Source organism: Barbus barbus (assembly GCF_936440315.1).
Source record: "Barbus barbus genome assembly, chromosome: 33".
Classification (NCBI taxonomy): Eukaryota; Metazoa; Chordata; class Actinopteri; order Cypriniformes; family Cyprinidae; genus Barbus; species Barbus barbus.
The window spans coordinates 14,383,297-14,408,779 of NC_136761.1; the positions used below are offsets into that span (position 1 = coordinate 14,383,297).

The window sequence follows — 25,483 nt, forward strand, 5'->3', positions numbered from 1 at the left end:
TGGAAGGATTCAACGACTCATTCATAAAGACAGCTACTTGTTTCCTTTCTGAATTCTTCAGTGTTTTTGGATGAATAATTTTAGTGAATGATTCAATGACTTATTCAAGGAAGGTGTGACAAAAGGTTTGTGCATGCATGCAGCTTTAATAAGCCGGTTTTATTTTATTTTTATTTTTAATAATAATATCACCATTGCCAACATGTCCCCACAGACTTTACCGTTGTATGAATCTCAATCAGAGGTTTGGACAGAACAGCATGCATTTCAATGTGTTTTGTGCCAACAGAATTCTAAGTACACGTGCATGATCCAGTTCTCATTACTGTACCTTTAGGGACCCTGCAGCCTCAATTAAAAAAAAAAGAACAAATGTTTTTCAATTAAAAAAAACAATTCATTTTAAATGCTAAAACTATTTATATTTTAAATAAAATAAAAGATGAGTTAAAAGCTGCACATTGAAAGACTGGATTTGGAATGTAGTGTGCAGTATTCCTGGCTATGTGACCAGATGACAGAAATAGAAATAAATATGATACCTCATAAGTTACATGTTTGAATGGCAGACCTTTTCAAGTGTCAAAAAAGTTCCAGAAAAGTGGTTTTAAATTTTTAATGTCAAATCACGATTTTGGCGTTTAAGCGACAGGGGAAAATGTGTGTGATATGAAATAATCATATCTCATTTGTGACAGGTGTCTAGAAATATACATCCGCAGTCAAGCAAATGATTGGATTATGCCAAACAACTCATCTCTTTTTGATGTTGATGGAACAAACATACACCAAAAATATACCTTTTTATGACACCTTTGGTTTTCTTAGGTGAGTGTGATAAGTTCAAGAACAGGAAGCAGTTGTATGAAGTAGACTAGAGTAATTGTGCTTAATTATTGTACTTAAGAATTATTTTTGGGAGTTCATAATCAACTCAAGTACTATTAAAAAATAGAATTTTGCTTGCTTAATTACATTTCCAAAGACTGCCCCCCCCCCCCCCCCCAATATTTTTTCCTTCTCACAGTCACACTCTTTAATACTCTTTAACTTTAATCTAAACCAAATGGATTTTTATTGCAAGAAGTAGTTAATATTACATTTATAATGTTTCAAAATATTTACATTTTTAGTATATACTGTTTTATTTGAACTTTCTATTCATTAAAGAATCCTGAAAAAAGAGAAAATATTTAAGGATTGATATCGTAATGTTATATCTAAATATTATGCTTTTTACTGTATTTTTGTATTTTTAATTTAATTTTTAAAATTTTTTTTTTTTGTTTTTGTTTTGCAGCCTTGTTGTTAATAAAATGTTTTTGACTTCTTTCAAAAATATATATATATTTTTTTTTAATCTTACCAACCCCAAACTGGAAAGCTTGTAGCTTTATTTTGAGTGCATATTTTCTTTTTACATCCGTGTCAGAAAGTTATTATAAATGATATTTATAATAATTTTGTTGTAAGTACTACAAGAGAAACATTTTACTTGTGTTTGAGGTAATATTGCTCCTCTGAACAGGTATTTAAGATCAATTGGTTAACAAAAAGCTCAAAATGCTGCAATATTGCCACCACCAAAGGCCAGTTGCGAACATGGTTAAATGCAAAGAGAGTACATATCAAAAATGTCAAATTCATACTTGAAGAAAACTTTGCATTTACAGACAGAGTAGTGGAAGGATGTTCGTCAGATTTATTCATTTATTCCTCCTAGTACTGCCAAGCCATTCATTCATTATCCCTCCGGGGATGGACCTGAATTTTTACTTCTGCTGACAGTTTTTTTCCTCATCCATCTGCCTTGACAAGCAATGTGATCTGTTCCCCAACCACCCCAAAATTTCATACAGAGGTCACATTACAGCCTGTCCATTGCAGAAAGGGAATGATGGGATGATGGTGTCAGGCAGCTCAAGGGCTTATTCTCTGTCTGTGCGGCAAGAGCTAACGAGACACCACGGACCCATCAGTCACTATAAACTCACATACCCACAATGTCACTTCAATCTCTCAAAAAGAATCAGAATTAAGTCAATATGGCATCTCTTCATAAGCTGCTGGCATCTCCATCCTTTGTAGTATCTTTATTACGGCGAGATTTCAGTCAAACAATCTCATTCATTTAATAATGCTGAGCTTAGACGTTTTTAAACTAGTTGTAGCAGGACTTGATCGCACATGGCTCAGCATATCATCTTCAACTGAATAAGGCAAACTCTATAGCAGTGGCTTAGAAATTCAAAGAGTACGGGAAGAAGATTATGAGTTGGATCTCAGTTGCGCTTTAAGAGCAGAAAGTCTTTTATCGACTCTGCTCTGCTGTGACGGGCAGCTTCGTGTCCTAACTGCTGTTGGAAGTACCCTGTCATTGGGCTCTCCAGCTGTCTCATTCTGAGTGGAACAGACGCGAATTGTTCTGTGTTTGGCATTCTGACTGGCAGGCTGGTGCCTGGCATCAATTTTCTTGCCATCAGACATTTGACAGGTGCACACCTCTAATGCTTGCGCATTCAAGGTCGGAAAAGGAGGGAGGGAAATTGCACCGCAGACACTTCTCAAATGATAGATTGCCGTAATTGCTTACTATGAGCTTCCCTGAGAGGCAGCAGTCAAATGTGGTATTATAGACACAGCGCAACATGTTGTGTTATGCAAATAAAGTGTGTGGATTAAATCAAATCTGTGGTGGCAAACTTGTGAAAAGGGGATGCTACCTGTTTTTTATGTCAAGATAAAACAGCGGGACTTCTGGTATTTAGGATATACCTTGGGATGAGAGAAGAGAGGCTATGAGAAAAAGGTTAGGTTGCCTTATTCCTCTCAAAGACTTAACCAAAATGTGAGTTCTACAGCTTTTAAAAGATCATAAAATCAGCTGCCTAAATCACATGCTGTGGCAGAAGAGAAGCTCATAAGATGGGAAAATAAAGTTACATCAGTGAAGATTTATTTGATATAGTCTTTGATATAAGTTTATCACACTCAGTAAAAATATTTCCTAATTTATCAGGTAAACATTAGGCATGTTTTATGTTCATGTTTTTTCTTTATTTGTCTCTACCAGTTTTGACCTTGTTATAATTGTCTCAGAAATGCAATTAATTGAAAATTATAATAATAGTCAGGAAGTCAGGAAAAGTAACATATTAAATGTGAATGAAATAAAAATATATATATATTTTAGAGGGGCCTGTAAAATATTTGTATTGCTCACTGCACTGCAAGGCTGCATTTATTTGATCAAAAATACTGTAAAACCAGTAATACTGGGAAATATTATAAAAAATAAAATAACATTTTAACACAATCGTTTTTTCAGGATTCTTTGAATAGCAAGTTCAAAAGAACAATATTCATTTTAAATAGAATTTTTTTTAACAATATATGTCTATACTGTCACTTTTGATCAATATAATGCATCCTTGTGGAATGAATGAATGAATGAATGAATGAATGAATGAATGAATGAATGAAAGAAAAGCATACTGACCCAAATGTTCTTGAATAGTAATGTATCATTTTGTCATTTTATTTTTATTAATTTTTTCATGTTATATTATTTTTTTATTTCATTTTTAAAGTGCAGGAACAGTTTGAGATGTGGGGGGGTTATGTTTACAACATAAACTGTTGTAGATGAACCAAAATTGTATTCTAAAGTAGAAAATCCAAAACCACATTTTACCTTTATTTGCAGGATGAAACTGATATGTGGCACAGAGGAGAAGTTCTTCACTATATCCTTTTCCAGCAACATGATTTACAATAATATACAAGCAAAACTGAGCTGTTTAGATAACATGTAAAGTTCCCGGCTTATTTCTTTTCTCACAAGTTCAGCATTTCTTAACTTTCATTGACACTGTGCAGTAATCCTTTAGCTTTAAAGTTTACTCTCAAAATACCAGAGTTACCAAATCTTTTCTCTGTGCACTCCAGACTATGTTATTTCATCATCTGAGAAGATAGTGTTCCTGTTTAGCCCAGCCAAGGTTCCTTCCCTTGGAATCAAACGCGATGGAATTGCAAAATACACTTGAGTAATGAAATCATCTCCCTCCTGTGTTGGTGAGCTTAGAGGAGTTCAGAGAGCTCTTACATCTGTTTAATCAAAGACACATCTGGCTGAATATTAACTGAGCTGCAGTGGGGTGTATCCTGTTTCCACCTAATGACATGTTTGTACTCCACGCCCAAAACAAACACAAATTCTCTTTCCATCTATATCCCTGATTGCATTTACATATTCAAATGTCCCCTCACTGCTTGTTGAGGTGCCATGCATCCAATTACTGGCAATGAACATCACCTGCTCATAAACATTGTTAATCATTAAAAATTCAACTGGTGACAAGTTTATGCACTTCAGTCTACAGTGGTTTGCTATCATTGCACCATATTCATCAGTGAATGTTTTGACATATGCTGCATTATAGAAATAGACTATGAAAAACTAGTTTAATGAATGCTACTGAATATTACAAACATACAGTAGATGTGATGAAAAGTTCATCAAAGTTGAATAATTGAACATATAACTGCTTTGAACCTTAACCAAATTTGTGGTATAGATTTTTTATGGTACACTGGGACTGAAAGTATTCAACAGCATGTCTATATTAAAACAGAATGTGTGATAAAAATAATAAAATGAAAACATTTTCTCTTTCTTTCGTTCTTTCTTTCTTTCTTTCTTTCTTTAAATTTAGACAACAGGAGTCCTCAACTCCGGTGCATCACTTTAAGGTTTTTGTTCATGTTTGCGAACTGAAGCTGGCAGAACTTCTAGTGGTGATTCATATGTATAAATTGTTAGATAATCAGAGTTTGGTAATTATATGTGACATGTAATGCATGATATATAGAACTTTTGTATTTTAACACCAATATATTGTTTTAATTAAGAAACAAATAATATCAAATAAGAGCATAATATTTGGTATGTATGGTTTCTCTTCTATATATTGTGCTTGTATATGTGAATAAGTTTTGCATTGATGTTATTTTCATCTTCCTGTCAGTGCAGCAGATGAACCCGTTTAAAATTCCATCAGGACAAGGTCAAAACTGTCCGATTTTCACTGCATGAACCGGTAAGAGCATTGACAGGGAGGCACCGCTGTTTTATGCAAGTAATCAGATTTTCCCAATTTTACACCAAAGACTGAAATGACTGAGAACGTGAAAGTTATATCAAACACGCAGTAATACGATTTTCCAAGTTAACAAGGTGGAAGATTTCATTTTGAAGCTCAGATGAATAAATTACCTTAACTAATGGATTTGACAAAAGCTCCTGAATCTTTTTACTTGTGCCGAGTGGTACAACTTTAATGCAATAGATGGGTCTATTGACATTTTAATCCAATGGATGGGTCTATTGATTTTTATTTATTTTTTTAACACTTTTATTCTATTGAAACTAAAGTGTAGTCTTCAAGCTATTTTTACTGGGTCTTTTAAGCCAGTCTGCGCTGTTTATCTGAGCCAAAAGGAAATTTCCATTTGAGACGTGAGAGAATGTGGGATTAAAAACCAAATAAACTCTAATTCCCAAAGGGAACTGATATCGATAAAGCATTCAAAAAACGAACAGATGAAAGCACTAATTTCCCAGAGGAGGCAAACTTATTTGACAGTATTCTAAAGTGCACGATCATTAACAAGTGTATTGCGAAACATAACCAAGAAATATCCACTCTAATATGCATCAGATTACAGAAAAAAATGGGTTATGAATGCGGTTTCATGTTAACTTTAGGGCACTTGAGCTAAATGCTTCCTCCACTTGATATCAAACTCTTTCTTCAGTCGTGTTTTTCTCCCTTTAATATCTTATTGACTCAAACCAGATTATAATGTGCTATTAGAATAGACACACCAAACTGCTTTGTATATATTCCAGCTCATTTACTTCCCCTCATTTCTTTCAGGACAGTCAGATTGTCATCTAATCTGCTAGCTGTTGAACCCAGTTGTTTTTCATTTGCCTCTATGATTTTGCAGGCTTTAATAACAAGGGAGTTTTAGATATGTTTTATTAAAGCAGCTTTCCCACCCTTGCTATTTTTCTTTATTTCTCTCCACTCCACTTTATTATGCCAACAATTTCTGTCATAGCAGACTTGCTTTGTTTGATAAAGGCTTTTCTACCTCCTGCTCTGCAATTACAGTCATTTCCCTTTATTTTCCAGTGATGGCTCATCAAACAGTAATTTTGACTTTGCAGGGGTTCATCTTTCAATGGTCATTTTCCCAAAGAAAATAAAAATCCAGTAAAAGATGGTGGCACTGCCGTTGCTTTGAGTTTGCTGCTTAATTTGCGTCCTCTGCCAGGTATTAAGAGATTAGGAAAAATATATGCACTTTTGTTTCAGAAAGTATGTCAATGTTTTTTTTTTCTATGTGTTTTTTATTTTTTATTTATTAAAATACATTTTTTGATTTTTTTTAATATATTGTTGTAAGAATCGTGTTTCTCTTTCATTTCAAACTACTTTGGTCCTGCCATCAAAAAATTAAAATAAAAAAATAAATAAAATAAAATTGATATGGCACTATCAGATATGGCATATCCACAAGTGTTATGTCCCAAAAAATATTAAAAAAATATTCCTTGGATAAAAGCATAAATGTAAACGTAATCTCCTGAGAAAAACATTTTTCTTGTCAGTCAATTTAACCACAATAGTGTCGTTTTTAATTTAAAAAGCATTTTGAAGTCCTTGGGTGGCATATAATAGTACTACACCCCCATTTTAGTGATAAGTGGTGCAGGTAAAGAAGGCCAGAGGAAATTTGCTCTAGCAGCTGATGTGAATTTGTTGACCCTAAGACATTCCCGATCGATCTACAGCTGCAGTAATGTGAAAAACATGCCTCTAGGTGTTTTAAATCCAACATAATCCTCTCTGAAAACAGATGTTTAATTTTAACCTTCATTGTTTGTGGACATAATGTCTTGGTTTACTGATTTCTTTATAGTTTGTTCAAAGATTATTAGACAGAATGGAGATTCAAAGGACTATTTCATCAGTTTTCACCCTAAGGGGACTTTTTGTGTGAGAGCTATATAAGACAAATATTTTTTGATACAAAATCAAGATGGTTAATCCAGTTGGCAAATCACTAAAAGCGTTTTTATCTTGTGTTGTCCAAAAACAACTAGCTTTGCTGTTCAGAATGATTTGAGTAAAAAAAAACAGCCTTCCATTTTCCAAAAATAAGACCTTTATTAAAAATATCCCCATCAATCACTGCTCTGCGGATTCCCCCTAGTAATCTGTTGTACTTCATTTAGCACATCTTTTAAAATGAATACTGTCGTTGACTTTGATAAAACTCTGATCTTGCTTGTGCAGTCCATATATTTTGGAATATCATTATTGATTGCATATAATTTGAAATATCATCGATTATTATAGCTTAGTAAAAAATTACTAAGATTTATGATTTATTTTCGTAATTTATGATTAATTGTGGTGGCAAAAATGTGTTTTTTTTTCTCTTTCAACAGGCCCACGAACCAGTCACTAGATTGCCCAGAAGACCACTGATGCACAGTTGACCTGTAATCAACAGGTCTCAGTGATCATTACTGGCTTGACTGAACAGCTCCAAAGATATGTGGTCTGTGTTTTTAAAGATTTTCAGTTGACCTGCAAGGTCACATGTCTATACTAACATGTCACTTATCATCTTTCTACTGTTGTGACATATCAAATATGGTTTCCAGGTCCAAGCCTCTTTGTTTCAATTCAGAATACCATCTAACAGATGTTTATAAGCACTATTTAGTTATAGAGCACATTTAAGCTAAGCGACACTACAGTCTCTGGCCTCACAGTGTCAGGATTATGGACTTTATTATTGTCTTTTTCTGTTTTGTCTGCCTGTTCCTGTTTTGCCTTATATGGTTTTGTTCCTGTTTGATTTAGCTCATTAGTTAATCTGCTCGTTAAGTCATTATTAGTTAAACCCCTTCACCTGTTTTTTGCCTAATCTGCTGCCTACTTAAAGTCTCTGTTCAGTTCAGTTCAGTTGATTTTCGGTTATTGTTTGATGTTACATGTTTGCTGCATCTCCTGATTTACTTCCTTGTACTCGTGTGGATTATTATTAAAGACGTTGTTTTTGGATTATACTCGCCTTCCTCATCTTGCTTGTGAGACAACGTAGCACACAGTGTTTCCGGACACCAATAGTGTGTATGCATAATAGAATATATAGTGATAAAATCGGGGAACTTTTTTTATATATATATATATATAAACAAATATATATATATATATATATATATATATGTATATGTATGTTTATATTGATTTCTTCTTTATATGCTTTATATTTTAAATGGTATGCAATTTTTTATTAACATTAGTATATTTATATTATTAATTCAAAATGTCCTTTAAAAAGTGACAGTGAATTTAACGGTAAAAGACTGTTAAAATGCTACAGTAAAAACCTGTTAAATGGTTAATGGCAAGTTCCCCTATATGGTGAAAAACTGTATTGGACATGTTATTTTACAGAATTTTACGTGTCATTTTATAATTTACAGTTAATAACTGTAAACTGACATTCCCAGAATTCCCTGTGTTACTGTTACGGTCTCAGGTAGAGCAAACTTCACAAAGAGAAGGGAATCCAAAATGAAGTCTTTAAATAATATAATCCACATGAATAGAAGGGAATAACTCAGGGTAGTCTCAACACATGTAACGTCAAACAAGAACTGGAGAGAACTCAGGACTTAAGAACACAGGGGCTAATGTGATAATTAATAAACAACAGGTGATGACGATGAACTAAACTAGAAAGGCAAAAACTAGGTCAAAACAGAAATTAAACATACAGACATGTGACAGTTACATTTCAATTTTGATTTTTTTTAAATAACTGTTTCTTCTTAATTTTTTTCTTATCAGTTTTGTACATTAGGGTTGTATGTTACATCTAATGTTGTCAAATTAATGTTTATCATATTAATTCAGTTTCATGTGTGTTACCATGATGGTGTTTAGTGTTTGTGTGAATGACAGCGCACAGTCTATATATGTTAATATTTAAAAGCTGCTTGTGATGGGCTTTAGTTCATCATGTGACTTTCTCATCACCACCTGCTTTTTATCAGGGTATTACAAAAGTATAAAACAGATTTCAGTACTTCAGTAGGTTGGTAATTTACATTTAAATACCGTAATTTCATGAACTGATATAAAGTTAAAGCGCTAAAACCTAAAATGTTGCTACCATATTTTTTTATGGTAAAATTCTGGCAACCACAGCTGCCTTTCTTACCGTTTTTATTGTTTTTTTTATGGTGTATATATTATTTATTCTATAATATAATATAAACCCAAGTACGAAAAAACTTAAGAAAAAAAAGACTTGATACAAGTTTTAATTTAAAAGTTAAAATCCACATGAACCATGGCATGTATAGAAGAGTGGGAATAAAGTGCCTTTAACTTTAACACAAAGCACCATTTCAGCTTAAAATAGTTTCAAAGGATGATATGGTTCTAAATAGTGTTACCACATGTAAAGAACCTTTAAAAAAAAAAAAAAAACTTTTTTTTTTAGATCGTAGTTTCTGGAGTTAACTAACCCAGGTTTTCTCCGTTTTGTTGCACCTTCTTATCAAAAAGGCCAGCTCCGTCAATACTCCCATGTGCTCTGTATAAAAATAAAAATGTCCTCAAGGATTGCAACCAGTTTTAAACTGAAACATGTCATGACTCTTAAATAGGCCTTTGGAATTACCCAGAGTTATTTACATTCTGGAGCCACATTAGCAAGATACTGATTGTTTTGCGCATATTAATTATTGTGTATGATCTGGTAACTCTTAAAACAGAGCATTTTATGTGTTTATATTGACAAAGGTGAAATGTAAGTCTAGTATTGGTGCTACCCATCTTTGTCAAGACATCAACTGTTGTCAGGTCAAATTATTTCTTTAGTGCTTTTCAATGCTGCTTTAATGCCTTAATTCATAACACTGAGCAGTTTTAGCGCAAAGTAGTTTATTCAGGGAGCTGCTAGAGAGTCACTTCATAATGATTTAATCGCCTGGTGAGGAAGCCAGGGGAGACTGTCCGGAAATCAAAAGCTTAATTGTGCTGTTAAGAGGTGAAAAAAAAAAAAATAAATAAATAAATAAATAAAAAAAAATAAAAACTCAAAAAAATTTATTCTCCTATTTATCATCAGTTATATGCAGAATTTATTATACTTATTTAATGTTTATTGCTCTATTTTAATGTTGTGTGTGTGTGTGTGTGTGTGTGTATGTTTTGCAGAGAGTTTTTTTTCTGGCAACCCCCCCCCCCCCCCCCCCCCCCCTCCCTGCGTTTTTTATTAATTATTATTTCATATTTATTAGCCATTATTATTATGTTTTGTTTCCCTTTAATGTAATGACATATGTCCACAGATTCAGGTGAAATTATTTCCAATTCAAAATAATTTTCAGCCATAAAATTTGTGAGACAAAATATTATGGCAACGTGTGTGCCTATGACAAAATGTAAAAGATTGCTACTTCAAATTAGTCTTACATAAATAGACAAGTGCAAGAACCTTAAAATAGAGTGATCATATTTTTTCATTTTAATGTATATGTTTTTCCTACCATTTGTCCTTAATGTTTGGATAAAGTCTTAATTTCTTTCATAAAACTTAATATTGTTTTTTTGTGCCTTATGTGACTAAACTTTACGGTCATCCATATTATTATACCATTAGCTGACATGTATCAAAAAAGCCTCAGTTAAAAGCTTCAGTGCTATAACTCAGTCAAATATGAAAAAGGCTGCAATTTTGTTATTACACTGATATGATTTAAATAATAATAATAAAAACAAAATAAAATATTTTGATCAAACCCTTCACACAGTCATATGATCTCTCTTTCCTTCTCAAAGAAACACATACAAAACATGGAAAAATATATCTAAACTTCTTTTTTTATTATTTCAAATGTGCTTTGTTTTGTGTGTCCCTAGGAAAAGATTGCAAATGTTTGCTCATGTTTAGAGTTTGGTGAGTACTAATATTCCTAGTTATCAATTTCTTAGTTTGATGAGATCAAGGCAAATTTAAATAAGGTTAATATTATCAATGCAGTGCAGATCTTGTTGTTTTTCTGTTTTGGAAAGGACATGACGTAGATTCATTATGTTAATTATACAAATTACCATTGATATATGGTGAGTAATATATTGGCTTTGAACTAATTCTAATTTGTATCATATTGCTGAGAGGAACGGAAAAGGCAAGCAGCTGAAACAGAGAGATGGATGCATTATCATTATTGAATTTCTCTGTGTGAGTGTATGTGAATAGCCATACAATCAGTTCTTTTCTCCTTCATTTTTTATTCTCTTTCTCTCAGATATTCCTGTACAGTTGTGGTTTCTGTCCAGTCTATTCCCACACGGAAATAACCTATATAAACATATATGTTTTAATATAGGTTTTGATATAGGTTTTTAATATATGTGACATATATAAAATTGGCCATTTTCCTATAATATATGCACATATATGTACACATATGCATACATACATGTGCATACATGTACCTATATAGGTACATATATGCATGTATATATATATGTGTGCATATATGCACCTATATGTTTACCTATATATTAGTAAAATTATTAAAATCCATAGCTGCTAGACAACATAAATAAAAGCCCAAAATGTCGAAATTTACATTTACATGTACATATAGGGCTTATATGTGGATATAAAGAAGCAATACAGGAGACCTATATGGCCTTTATATGCACATATATGCACCTCAATTTTGCCTATATGTGGCATATATACAGCATATATGTTATCATATATGTGCATATATACTGCATATAGGTTTCATATATGCGCATATATCCTCATATAGGTTCTTTCCATGTGGGTTGAGAGTGAGTGTGAAGCATAAAGCTATAGAGGAGACACGAGTCTGCTTTCATTCATCCTCAGCACTGACACACGTCACCAGTCACATTTCTCTTTAACCTGCCAACTAGGGGTTAACAAGTACAAGCCTGAGCTGTGTTGATCTGGATAATGGGTAAGATTTCTCCCTGAATCGCTCAAAGAATCCTCAACACCTGTCTGTATTGGTACTAAAATTACAAAATTTTTACTTTAGTTGTTTGATGGGCACACGAGGTTTGATCCCAGAAGAATGAAACAGACAATCACTGGTCTTCATACTGATATGTCCAAAAAGGGTTTCTTTTGGGTAAACCTTTCATGTGATTGTACCTTAAAGTTTAGGATTATACATTTTTTTCTGTCCTACTTGTTTTCTTGACTTACCCCAGCAATGCAGAGCTATTATTAATTTAAAAACAAAGGAAAAAAGTTCATTTTGATTGAAGATGTCCCTGCAGGGTGCACTGTAGTGGGATGATTGTATAATACATCTTTCTCAAAAGGCTATTTTCACAGTGTGACACTGAGACAGGACGGCAAGTCCTTGCAGGACAGTAATGTTTCAACAGCTGTACTTCTGAGGTGTTTTTGAATACCAAAAATAAGACAGATTGGCTTGCTTATCTTAAAAGGATAAAATGTAAATTTTAGAATCACTTTTAAACTAGTTTACATAAAATAGGCATATCGTAGGTATATACACTCAAATATTAAAAGCTAATGTTAAAAATTATTTGATTTAGGGTCTGAGAGTAATGGCACTCCACTTACAAAAGCTCTGTAATTGTAGAGATCTGAGTGGTTCGCCTCCTCATCGATCCTTCTGACAACTACGGAAAATTGCATTGTCTGACTTATGAGATGACATATTGTGCGTATTTGTGTACACTACTGTTCAAAAGTTTGGTGCCAGTAAGGTTATTAATGATATTGAAAGAAGTCTCTTAATGCGCATCAAGGCTTCATTTGTTTGATCAAAAATGCAGTAAAATGGTAATATTTTGAAGAATTTCACATAACTGTTTCTACTGTAAACTATTTTGAAATCTGATTTCTGTGATGGCAAAGCTGAATTTTCAGCATCATTACTCCTGTCTTCCATATGATTTTTTCAGAAATCATTTTAATGTGCTCAAGAAACATCTCTTAGTAATATCAACGTTGACAGTTTTATGTCAGACTTTTTATCACAATTTTTTTTTCTTGCCAGTTGCAAGTTTACATCTAGCAACTGTGAGAATTTGTCTCAGAATTGCTTGATGCAAACTTACACTTTATATAAGTTTTACCTCTTAATTGCATGTAAAGATAAAGTATATGTAAAGATCTAAACTCGCAAGTAAAGTTTAAAATATAAAGTTTAAATCTCGCAAATTTGACTTTATAATTTGCAATTGCGAGTTAATATCTCACAATTCTGAAAAAATAGTCAGAATTGCAAGATGTACTGTAAACTCGCGACTGCGAGAACCAAAAGTCAGAATTGTAAGATAAAACTCGCAATTGCGTTTTTATTTTGTATTCAGTGGCGGAAACGGCCTTCCATAAAAAAAACCCCTCAAAACCGATGGTTTATATGGATGGATTATATTATATATTGAGTAAAACAGTACATTTTGTGTTCAAGTGGTTTTCCAACATGGTTTATATATATTTTTTTTATTATTATTGTTCATTTGAGCAGAAACATTCAGTTCAGCTTTGGATGGGGGTACATAATGTTCCCTATCAAAACCTACTCTCGATGGTGCGTTTCGATAACGCTAATGAGAACGTTCTTTGTTCGACCAGTTGTGAAGCACGTGTGTCAAACACGCCAAGAATGGGCTTAAATAACCTCGGTGAGTGACGTCACTGATTACGTGCACCTGCAGGTTATAAATAGACGTGAGACCTACACATCTTCAGGTTTCTTTGTCTTCAGAGACCGCACTGTTTGTGCGCACTGCAATTCACTTCTGCATGCTTTGAGTTCGGCTAGCTTTCTTTAAAAAACAAAACAAAAACAAAAAAACAGTGATGGTCTCTCCCCTTCTTTGGTGACCTCCATGATGAGAGAACTTGTTCATGGAGTAAGCCCTATTTGTCCTTGAATTTTTTGAATATTGTAGATTCAAAGGCACAGGGCTACATGATGTTATCCCAGGTGGAAGAGACGCTAGTGAGCTATCTCTCCCCTGGGGGTGCATCATCACTCAAAGTTAACACTCCCTACCAAGCTATGTAGAGCAACATCTACACTTGTAGGGAGAGCATTTCATGCAGCAGGTAAGGCTGGTGTTGCCCTGTACACCACAGCGGTTCTGCAGGCATATCAGACTGATGTTCATAAAGATCTGAGCTCAGGGAGGCAAGAAGCTTGAGGAAGCTTTAAATAAGTTTCTCCCCCACCGTGCTCTAGTGTCTGGGCTGTTAGCCACCCAGTCCATGACAAGGCCCAGCTCCTCTGAGGTGAGAAGCCCAAAAGAGTGTGCGAGCTATGCGCCCCCTCATAAAGACTGGGGAACAGCTTGTAGCACTCAACAGCCAAGAGGAAGCTGGACCTAAAAACGGTCTTTACGACCAGTAGGAAGTCCCGAGGCTGTGCCCAAGGACGATGGGTGTGTCCCCTCGGGAGAGTAAGGGCTCCTTCCTAGCACCCTTAGGGGATCGCTGTACAACTTCCGCCACCACTAGTGTTTCGGGTGTCAGCAATCTCCAGTGAGATATTACATGTTTGGTTGTTTCTTGCCGTGTTTCAGGACGCCAAACATTTAACATTCCCCCCAGCAAAACAAAGTGTCACAGAAATACAGTTTCCCTTTCAGAGAATTTGGCAGCGTCGAAGCTACTGCCAAATAATCTCTCCTTGGGTTGTAAGGACTCCACAAAAGGGCTACAGGATACGATTTGCGCATCATCCTTCACGTTTCTACGGCGTGGTCTCCACTTCTGTGAAACTGGAATAAGCGTATTAGTTGACACAGGGAATGCAAGCTCTGCTGGACAAGGAGGTCGTAGAACATATCCCCTCCTAGACAGAGAGTCGAGCTGCTATAGCCAATATTTCTGGTTCCCAGAAATGATAGGGGGTTGCGTCCAGTCTAGATCTTTGCGGGCGGGCTGAACCACGTTCAAAGAACGCACAAGTTCAAAATGCTGACAGTCTATGATTGTTTTCTGAGATCCAATCTGGTGATTGTCTAATCAACAAATGATCTCAAGGACGCATGCATACTTTCATTAAGAAATTTTCCCACAATGCCGGAAGTTTCTGAGGTTTGCTGTTGGGGGTAAAGCTTACCGGTATCGGGTTCTTCCATTTGGCCTAGTCTTATCACCCCGCACATATGCATCGATGCAGCTTTTGCATCGGCGACTTAAGACTGATTTGGCCCAGTCTTAAGAGCATGTGCTTCGACATCGGGATGTCGTCCTCGCTCATCTTAACTATCTGGGATTGAGGCTCAACACCAAGGAAAGCGTTTTTCTCTCTTGCCAAGGGGACAATGTATTTAGGGGTTAACAGGATTCTATCATAATGTGGGTACAGCTTACATTTACATTTATTCATTTAGCTGACGCTTTTATCCAAAGCAACTTACAATTGCTATATATGTCAGAGGTCGCACGCCTCTGGAGCAACTAGGGCTTAAGTGTCTTGCTCAGGGACACATTGGTGTCTCACAGTGGATTCGAACCCGGGTCTCTCACACCAAAGGCATGTGTCTTATCCACTGCGCCAACACCACCCCATACAGCTATCTCCTACACGAATCAAATCCATTCTGAAAACCCTGAAGGATTTCAGGCTAGGCCATAAAGTTACTGTACATTACTTTCAGAAAGTTCTAGGTCTCATGATGACTGCATCCACGTGAAACCTTTGGACGTACCATTACAGGGGATTTAATCTAAGGGCCAATCCCCAGAGGCATATAAGGGTTACACGCTAGGGCCTCGTACCCTTTCTATGTGGTTCAGACCCCGGTTTTTGACTTTGGGTCCCACTCTAGGCACGTGTTGTCATCGCAAGATGCTAATGAAAGACATTTCCCTCATGGGCTGGGGTGCGGTCTTGGATGACCGTCCAGTCCAAGGGATCTGGAGAGGTCATCTTCTCAATTGGCACATCAATTGCCTCGGAATGATGGCCGTATTTTAGGCCCTGAAATACATCCTCCAGCAGGGGTTACCATGCCCTAGTGCGGGGGGACAAGGCTGTGGTAGTCACTTACATACACTCACCTAAAGGATTATTAGGAACACCTGTTCAATTTCTCATTAATGCAATTATCTAATCAACCAATCACATGGCAGTTGCTTCAATGCATTTAGGGGTGTGGTCCTGGTCAAGACAATCTCCTGAACTCCAAACTGAATGTCAGAATGGGAAAGAAAGGTGATTTAAGCAATTTTGAGCGTGGCATGGTTGTTGGTGCCAGACGGGCCGGTCTGAGTATTTCACAATCTGCTCAGTTACTGGGATTTTCACGCACAACCATTTCTAGGGTTTACAAAGAATGGTGTGAAAAGGGAAAAACATCCAGTATGCGGCAGTCCTGTGGGCGAAAATGCCTTGTTGATGCTAGAGGTCAGAGGAGAATGGGCCGACTGATTCAAGCTGATAGAAGAGCAACTTTGACTGAAATAACCACTCGTTACAACCGAGGTATGCAGCAAAGCATTTGTGAAGCCACAACACGCACAACCTTGAGGCGGATGGCCTACAACAGCAGAAGACCCCACCGGGTACCACTCATTTCCACTACAAATAGGAAAAAGAGGCTACAATTTGCACGAGCTCACCAAAATTGGATGGTTGAAGACTGGAAAAATGTTGCCTGGTCTGATGAGTCTCGATTTCTGTTGAGACATTCAGATGGTAGAGTCAGAATTTGGCGTAAACAGAATGAGAACATGGATCCATCATGCCTTGTTACCACTGTGCAGGCTGCTGGTGGTGGTGTAATGGTGTGGGGGATGTTTTCTTGGCACACTTTAGGCCCCTTAGTGCCAATTGGACATCGTTTAAATGCCACGGCCTACCTGAGCATTGTTTCTGACCATGTCCATCCCTTTATGACCACCATGTACCCATCCTCTGATGGCTACTTCCAGCAGGATAAAGCACCATGTCACAAAGCTCGAATCATTTCAAATTGGTTTCTTGAACATGACAATGAGTTCACTGTACTAAAATGGCCCTCACAGTCACCAGATCTCAACCCAATAGAGCATCTTTGGGATGTGGTGGAACGGGAGCTTCGTGCCCTGGATGTGCATCCCACAAATCTCCATCAACTGCAAGATGCTATCCTATCAATATGGGCCAACATTTCTAAAGAATGCTTTCAGCACCTTGTTGAATCAATGCCACGTAGAATTAAGGCAGTTCTGAAGGCAAAAGGGGGTCAAACACAGTATTAGTATGGTGTTCCTAATAATCCTTTAGGTGAGTGTAGGTTGACAGGACAGACTGCATCCGTGCCGTTTCTGCTTTGTATGTGGGACAAGTTCTAGTCCATCAAGCGATTTACATTCTGGGGCATATTCTGTTCCTGCCCTCGAGGACGCTGAGTGCAAGCACTGTAATTACTTTTATCGAAGTGCTCCGCTCGAGGCTCACTTTGTTTCAGGAAGGGGCGAGCCTCTGCGTCCTCGTTGCGATTGTGGGGCGAGCATGTTGAGCTGGCTGAGAGACAAGGGGTGTGCGAACCACCCCTCTCTCTCACATTCTTCCCGATCGCTATGCTCCCAGGAGTCCTGGCCAAGGTATGTCAACGAGGGTCTCACCTCTTACTGATAGCGCCCCGTTGAATGACCAGAGTGTGGCTCTCAGATCTAATATTCCTCCTTGACGGTTCGCTGTGGGTGATTCAGGTCAGGAGAGTTCTTTTATCTCAGGCACAGGGGACAGTATTTCATCCCCGGCCTGATTTCTGGAACCTTCATCTCTGGCCCCTGAGGGGGACCACAAGAGATGCTGGGTTTCCAGCATATGTACTACCAGTGTTGGGGAAGCTACTCTGAAACTGTAGTTTGACAAGCTACAAGCTAAGTAGCTTGTCAATCTAGTAGTAAGTTAAAGTAGTTAAACTACAGTCAAGCTACCCTTTTGGAAAAGTAGTTAGCTACACTACAAGTTACTATCAAAAAGTAGCTAGCTACATTGAAACTACTTTTGATTTTTTTGAACAACGTATATTATAAATAACCGAATAAGTGTCTGAGGAATGGTTTAAGTAAAATATTTAGTGTTTAAAACAATGCAATACAATTATGATTTCAAAGAGTATTGTTTTATTACACACAACACTCAAATATCTCAGACTGTTACAAAAAGTGTAACCTTTACCTTTACTTGTCGTTTCTTTGAGAGACATGAACTTGGACAAATAAGGCCATGGGTAATTAACGTTAGTTGTTTCTCCATCCTCCAAATCTGCCGCCACGTCTTGCTCCATCATGGATAATATGGGTGTGTCAACCCACTTCTGTACGTCAGTGAACCGTTAGCCGCAAGATGCGTGATTAAACAACAGGTGGCGGTAATGGCAAAAAATTAGTTTGTAATCTAACAAGAAGAATATCCTTGCATCGCGCTGATTCGCGCAGGCTCGACAAAACGCAATGTAGCTTTTGCTCGCGCTACACCGCTACTTGCTGCAAAAAGTAGTTAGCTACTGGAAAAGCTACACTGTTTAAAAAGCAACTGAGCTACTGCCAAGCTACTGAAAAATGTAGTTAAGTTAGTAGCGTCGCTACTTGTAGTTAACTACTCCCCAACACTGTGTACTACAGACTATTCTGATTGCTAGGACTCCTTCCACTAGAAGAAGTTATGCCCCCAGATGGTGCTTTTTCGAAAGTTGGTGTATGCCATGCAGACCCAGTTCACTGCCAGGTTGTTTCAGTGCTGGAGTTCCTGCAAGAGAAATTGTCCTCAGGCACATGTCCTGATACTTTTAGAGTCTATGTGGCCGCCATTTTGGCTTGCCATGTTGTGATTGATGGTATTTCTGTGGGAAAGCACCCTCTATTTGCCCGCTTCATTCATGGAGCTCAGCGGTTGAGCGACAGTCCCTTCGGGCTTGGCCTTAGTGCCCAAGGGGTCTGGTTGGGACCCCATTATGAACCACTGGACTCTAAGGATGGTTTTTCTCATACCTATTACTTCTCTGAGGAGATTTGGGGATTTGCAGGCTCTGTCAATCTCGTCATCCTGCTTAGACTTTGCCCCTGGGCTGGTCAAACTATCTTGCATCCTCACACCATTATTTTCCGGCCATTCTTGAAGTCTTCTGACCTCCGCCGTTCAGCACACCAGAGCAAGAAGGACTTAATTTACTGTGTCCAGTACATGCTCTTCAGATTTACATCCACCGCATTAGCCAGTGGCTTAAATCAGAGCAGTCTTTCATATGCTATGGCATTGGGTGAGGGATGCTATTGCCCTAGCCTACGAGGCGCTCAGTTAAGCTTCGCCTCTAGGAGTTAGGGCCTATTCAACCAGCTGGGTTGCATCCTATGCTAAGGCTCTGGCAGGAGGACTCTCCTTGCATCAAGTGTGTGGTGTGGCAGACTGGTCCTCTCTGCACACATTTGTCAGACTCAATAGTTTGGATGTTCATGCTACTCCGGGCTCGCATGTCCTTGAGTCAACATCCCAGAGTCATGTCTGAGACCTCTTCAATGTTTGTGCGCAAACACTACACAACCTTGACGGGTCCAGACACTTCCAGTGCGGCAGCGTTGGTATTCTTGTTCCCATTAGCGTTAAAGAAACGCAGCATCGAGAGTAGCTTTTGATAGGGAACGTCTCGGGTTACTTGACTGTAACCCTGTTCCCTGAAAAAGCGGGAACGAGATGCTGTGCCTCAATGTCGCACTCTAGGCATGCCTGGACGTCTCTTCAGACAAAGGTTTAATCTGAAGATGTGTACGTCTCATGTCTATTTTTAACTTGCAGGTGCACGTAATCAATGACGTCAGTCACCGAGGTTATTTAAGCCATTTGAAAAAAAACATTTATTTCAATGATTTGCTTCCTCATAATTGTTTTCATTGATGTCTAAAAGCAATTGTCTAGAACATTTAAATTTCTTCAGCATGACCAGAAACCACAGCAGTGATGAAGTTCCTTTGGAAATACGCATCCCTCTCTGAGATTAGCTGCTCTGCAAAATCAGCTCTCTGGTTTGCATTTGTTAGAGTTTAAATAGGGTCGGTGTCAAACCGAGAGAGATTGAATTGTGTACCAGGCAAATAGCAATTGAGAGAATAGTGTCAAATTGCCAGAATGTCCACCCTAGATTGTCAGGTGCCACTTACGAGTTTCTCTTGTCACTTACTCCCCAAAGAACAGAGTTGTTTGCCTGTTAAGCCCAATGATATTTTAGATGCATGTCTGTGTAGTACACAGAGATATAAGCTGCAATAATGAGAAGGCTGTGTCATAGGAATCACTCTGAGTATCTGGGTCATGAGGGAGAGGGAGGTTAAAGAGAGCTCACTGTAAACTTATTCAAGCTATTAGCTGAAAATTTGCTATGATTCAGAACTAAAAGAGCAAGTGGTTCTTTTATTACAGCATGTTTCTCCCCAGTGTGTGTGTGTGTGTGGCAAAACTTTGAGGAAATGGAGCAAGAGATGTGAATCGATTAGGAGGGACTCATGACCCTTATGTATGAATCTTAAGAAAATCTTCCAGGTTCCTGGTAACAATAGAATTATTATTATTATTATTGTTGTTGTTGCGGTTATAAAAAGAAACTATTGGTCTCAATTATCACCAAAACATGAATAAAGTTAATTTGGATATTTAAACTTTAAAGGAATAGTTCACTCAAAATTTAACATATGCTGAAAATGTACTCACCCTCAGGCCATCCAAGATGTAGATGAGTTTGATTCTTTATTATATACATATTTGGAGAAATTTATCATTGCATCATTTCCTCACCAATGGATCCTCTCCAGTGAATGGGTGCCGTCAGAATGTAAATCCAAAAAGATGAGAAAATGCATGACTTTATTCCATCCATTAACAGCTTGTGAAGCGAAAATCTGCATGACATTGATTCTACAATGTCTACAATTCATAGTATTGCTATGAATCAGGAGTGTGGATTACTGGTGGATTATTTTGATGTTTTTATCTGCTGTTTTAATTCTCATTCTGACGGCACCCATTCACTGCAGAGGATTCACTGGGAAACAAATGATGCAAGAATTTTTTGAAATATGTTCTGATAACGAAATAAACTCTATATCTTGGATGGCATAAGGGTGAGTAGGTTTTCATTGTTTTTGGTAACTTAATTTAAATTAATGTTTAAATTAATTTAAATCAAAATTAATGTTTGTCATATTAGGCATCTTATTATTATTATTATTATTATTATTTTACTTTTTTATTTATTTATTAATTTTTGCAGACAGTGCCTCCATCTGTCTCTTTAACATAATCCTCTTTGATCATCACTGTCTGGTCTGATACTGGGACAATTTCCTCACTGAGCCTATGACCCAGAACTGGACTTGACTGTCTGAAGGTCAAGTTCTGGCTGTTGCACAAAGACAAGCTGCCACAATGTTCTTCAGCCAGGGTTTTACGCCATTATGCCAGTCATGTGAGAAATGTCATGTAGATGTCTAACTGGGCAGCAATAACAGGGCAGAGAGAGTGTGGTGAGTCATGCTTGTCCTGTTGAAAGGTCGTCTTGACAGCATTTTGAGAGCAGCTAAGGTAGGGGCAGTCAATAAAATAAAAATCTGTTGACAACAAGTCTGGGTGGTAGCCTACTCTATTCACTAAGATGAGACAAACTTTTGAAGTATAGTGTTAAATAGGCTTACCAGGGTGTCAACTTGAAAAGAACATTTTGGTTGCAAACAGGGATATATTAAACCTCACCCCTACACTTGTTCGTCGATTTGAAGAAAATCTATGTAGTTCATTGCAAAGTCCCTCCCCCAGGTTTCTGTACGTTATGCATGTACGTGCGCTCTCGGCGCCCCATCAGTCCGTACGCGCACAGGAGCGCAGCGGATCAGACAGATCTGTCCGAGTCCTACAATTCGTACACAACTTTTTCTTTGTTAGAGGAGGCTAAAAACGAGGGAATATACAAGTCTTTTTTTTAATCAGTCAGGGGAAGATAGAGAGCGCGCACAGGGTTTTCAACCGTTGTTGGACATCACATCCTCAGTCGCCGTTACCATGCAAGTTCACATCGCCGGCATCCTGATGTGCAGTGTGTCGGGTGAGTTGTTGTGCTTCACCTGTTTTCCTCCTTCACTCAGTCAGAGAAAGCAGTCCGATTTCGTTATGTAGGTTATAGCCTAACTAACTCCGATCAACTTTCACTATTAACAGTTCACACGTTTGAAGTGCTTTTAATTTCAAAAATGTTTTTAAAATCTTCAAGTTTTTGTCGCATGTGAAAATGCATTTTTCTTTGTTTGTGATACATTGCCGATTATTTGCGGATATTGATTAATTCTATTTTACTATAAACCTTTTATTGATATGTGCAATTTACTCAGTGACTTTAAAAGCGTATCTACTTTTCTGTCGGTATTTTTTTCTTCTTCCGCGCAATCGGTTCGTCTTGGCCACAGTTTATATATTTTACCTTGAACAAACACCAACGATTTGATGGTATAACTATACAATTAAGAGGTTGAGAGCACTTATAATTTGTTAGAGAACCCTATCATGGACGACGATCGTGCCGCGGTTGCTTCACGCAAATGCGATTTCTGTTCGCGAGTTTATAGCGCAGCGTGTAATCTAACTTTTTTGTGGTCAGTGAAACATGGTTTAAACGCTGTTGGTACATTTATATAAGCCTACACGAAAAATAAAGAAAAAAAAATAGATGGCATATACGTTTAGCTACTTTGATCTAGTAATAATGATTTAATTGGATTAATGCGGACTCTACTTTCCAGTGTTCATTTAAGTATATCAATTTGGCTGTTTAACGAGAATGATCTATAATATAGCTACACTATATCAAAAATCGCTGTAATGGGAATATTAGGGCCACATCACATTTTTAGCCTGTGCCAAAATTCTGCAGAAATTGGATGCTGCAAAATACTGTCTAAGGTGCATAACTTAAAACACATCCCATATTTATTTTCTTGTACACCTTGTGTTCACAGTTCAGGTCGCATTGGTTTAGTGTGAGAGAGTAAGTGTGTGAAGTTTTGTCTACATTGAGGGGACCAGGCAACAGTCACCAAGGAAAACAGCTGCATAAACATGCAAAACAATGTTCTAATTAAAATAAAAAATGCAATGTTAGGTAAGAGGGTAGAGGTCAGGGGATAGGAAATATCTTGGATTTAGTGGGCCTATAAAAACAATAGAATTCAATAAAGTCTCCACTCTGATAGGCAAAAACAAATGTGTATGTGCATTTTTAAATCTGTTGGGGAGTGCTTTGGTATTATTATCTCACAAATAATGAACTGCATAATGGAATGTATTCCATAGACTTATAGTGCTCCAGTAACATAGTTTATGTATTATATTGATTGTTTTAGTGTTGTCTGTGTTCTCCAATTAGTACTTATGATTTAAGATTTGTCATTTATTCGAGATAAAAGTCTTGGGCTGCGTTTCCCAAAACCTTCTTAACGCTACGTTGTTCTTAAGTTGTACCTTAAGCTGTACCTTATCGTTAATACATGTTTCCCGAAACGTTCTTAGTTAAGTATACCTTTTGTAAGTTATTCTTTGTAATTCTCTGTAAGGTTGGTGTGGACCACTCTTAGCTATACCTTAGCACTGTTCACAGTTCACTCCGCTAGTGGCCACCACTGTGCAAAAAGCTTCTTCACATTTCAGTCGATACGATTGTAATTCTGTGGCAAGACAAAGTGCAGAACCACATCAATATTACAAATCTAAAGTTGTAATAAACCCAGTGTTCAGTTAATTGAAGTGTTTTTATGCAAAAAAATAAAAATGTCATTATACTGATGGTTGTTAGTTTTTCCATTATAATATACAAAGGCACATCGGCTGGCAGACCATTATAATTAGGAGTCTATTTAAACGGAAAGAATGCGATGGGAAGTTTGGTCAAACTATATGGCAGCGAGACAGCGAATAGTTGTCCTAAATCAAAGACGGCTGCGTCCGCGGAGCCAGTAAGTGTATGTGCACTATTTCATAAAAGTGAAACTTTAGTCCCCTGGCTTCCATGTCAGAAGATAAAATGCTACAAAAATTTTGGCTGCCACGGGAGCAAATTCAGCAGCTTTTACATCTTGTTGGTCCAACTTTGTCAAGACAAACTCGACGGAGCTACCCCCTAAGCCCCGAAATTCAGCTGCTGGCGGCTCTCCGGTTTTATGCTGTTGGGAGTTTTCTGGAGGTGGTTGGGGATGGATATGGACTGAGTAAGACCTCGGTGTGGCGGTGTGTTCATTCAGTCACAAACATCCTGCTCCGTCATGCCACCGTTTATATATGTATGCCTTTAGCCAGGCACAAAGTCCCTTTAGCCAGGGTATCCCACGAGTAATTGGCCTCGTGGACGGGACACTTGTCCCCATCGCCACCCCATCAGCGCTCGACCAGGCCTTCATATTACACATGAACATGATAATATACATAAATGACGCTTTCAAAAGCAAGTGAAGCCAAACAGCCAGTTAATGTAGCTGGTTAAGGCAGAATAGCCTACTAAGGTTGCGGGTTCGCAGACTTGCAAAATTATACATAGCACATATACACATATATATATATATATATATATATATATATATATATATATATATATATATATATATATATATACATATATACACACACACACATTTATAATGAACATCGCTTTCTCAATACTTTACCCACTCTATAATGCTAGGCGCTCCTGTATATAGTGAACAATCAATTATCGAGCCATCGATATCAACCTATTCAGCACCACCGCCATGAACAGCACCTGCTAACGTCGCACGTAAGAAGGTTTACCTTAAGCAACATCCTAAGGTATAGTTCGATGAGCACACCTAGGAAAGGTATACCCCTAGTTAAGGTGTACCTTTAGAGTCTTCATAGCGCACTAAGAGACACCGTTATCGGGAAACGCAGCCTTGATCCAAGCACTACTTAATGCAGCTGCAATGAGATTTTATTTTATAACATTTTTTTTTTGGTTTGCCCATAGAGTCCATCATGGCAGTTTTATTTTATTGAGAAAATGTCTTATGATATCAGGCCACTTCAAAAGGGGTTTTTTCCATTTCAAAAATGATTTTATTAGATGAAGTATATTTTACTTTGGATCTGATTAAGGAAATGTTCCCTCCTTTTGCTTTACACTTTTATACCAGCTCTAATCATGAATAGAACAGTTTACAGTCTTGGATATTGCCCTCCATTCATTAGCTGTGAATGGAGACTAATAGTTTAAAAATTAACTATAGTAGTATAATAGTTCCTAGTATAATTATCTATTAGACATCATGTGTTTGTGTTTAAGTGAATAGGAAATTGCAATTAATTGCTGAGCAC

The 25,483-nt window shown here is 37.2% G+C and overlaps 1 protein-coding gene across 1 annotated transcript in view; it reads left to right on the plus strand.

Annotated features, from left to right (window-relative positions):
* Positions 1-22,168: 22,168 nt before the first annotated feature.
* Positions 22,169-25,483, plus strand: part of LOC306853408 (relaxin receptor 1-like) — a gene marked incomplete at both ends in the record, with an annotated part of 69,116 nt that continues 65,801 nt past the window's right edge. The window contains one exon of the mRNA XM_079390782.1: positions 22,169-22,211. Coding sequence (XP_079246908.1) covers positions 22,169-22,211 — 43 coding nt within the window. The remainder of the gene's footprint in view (positions 22,212-25,483) is intronic.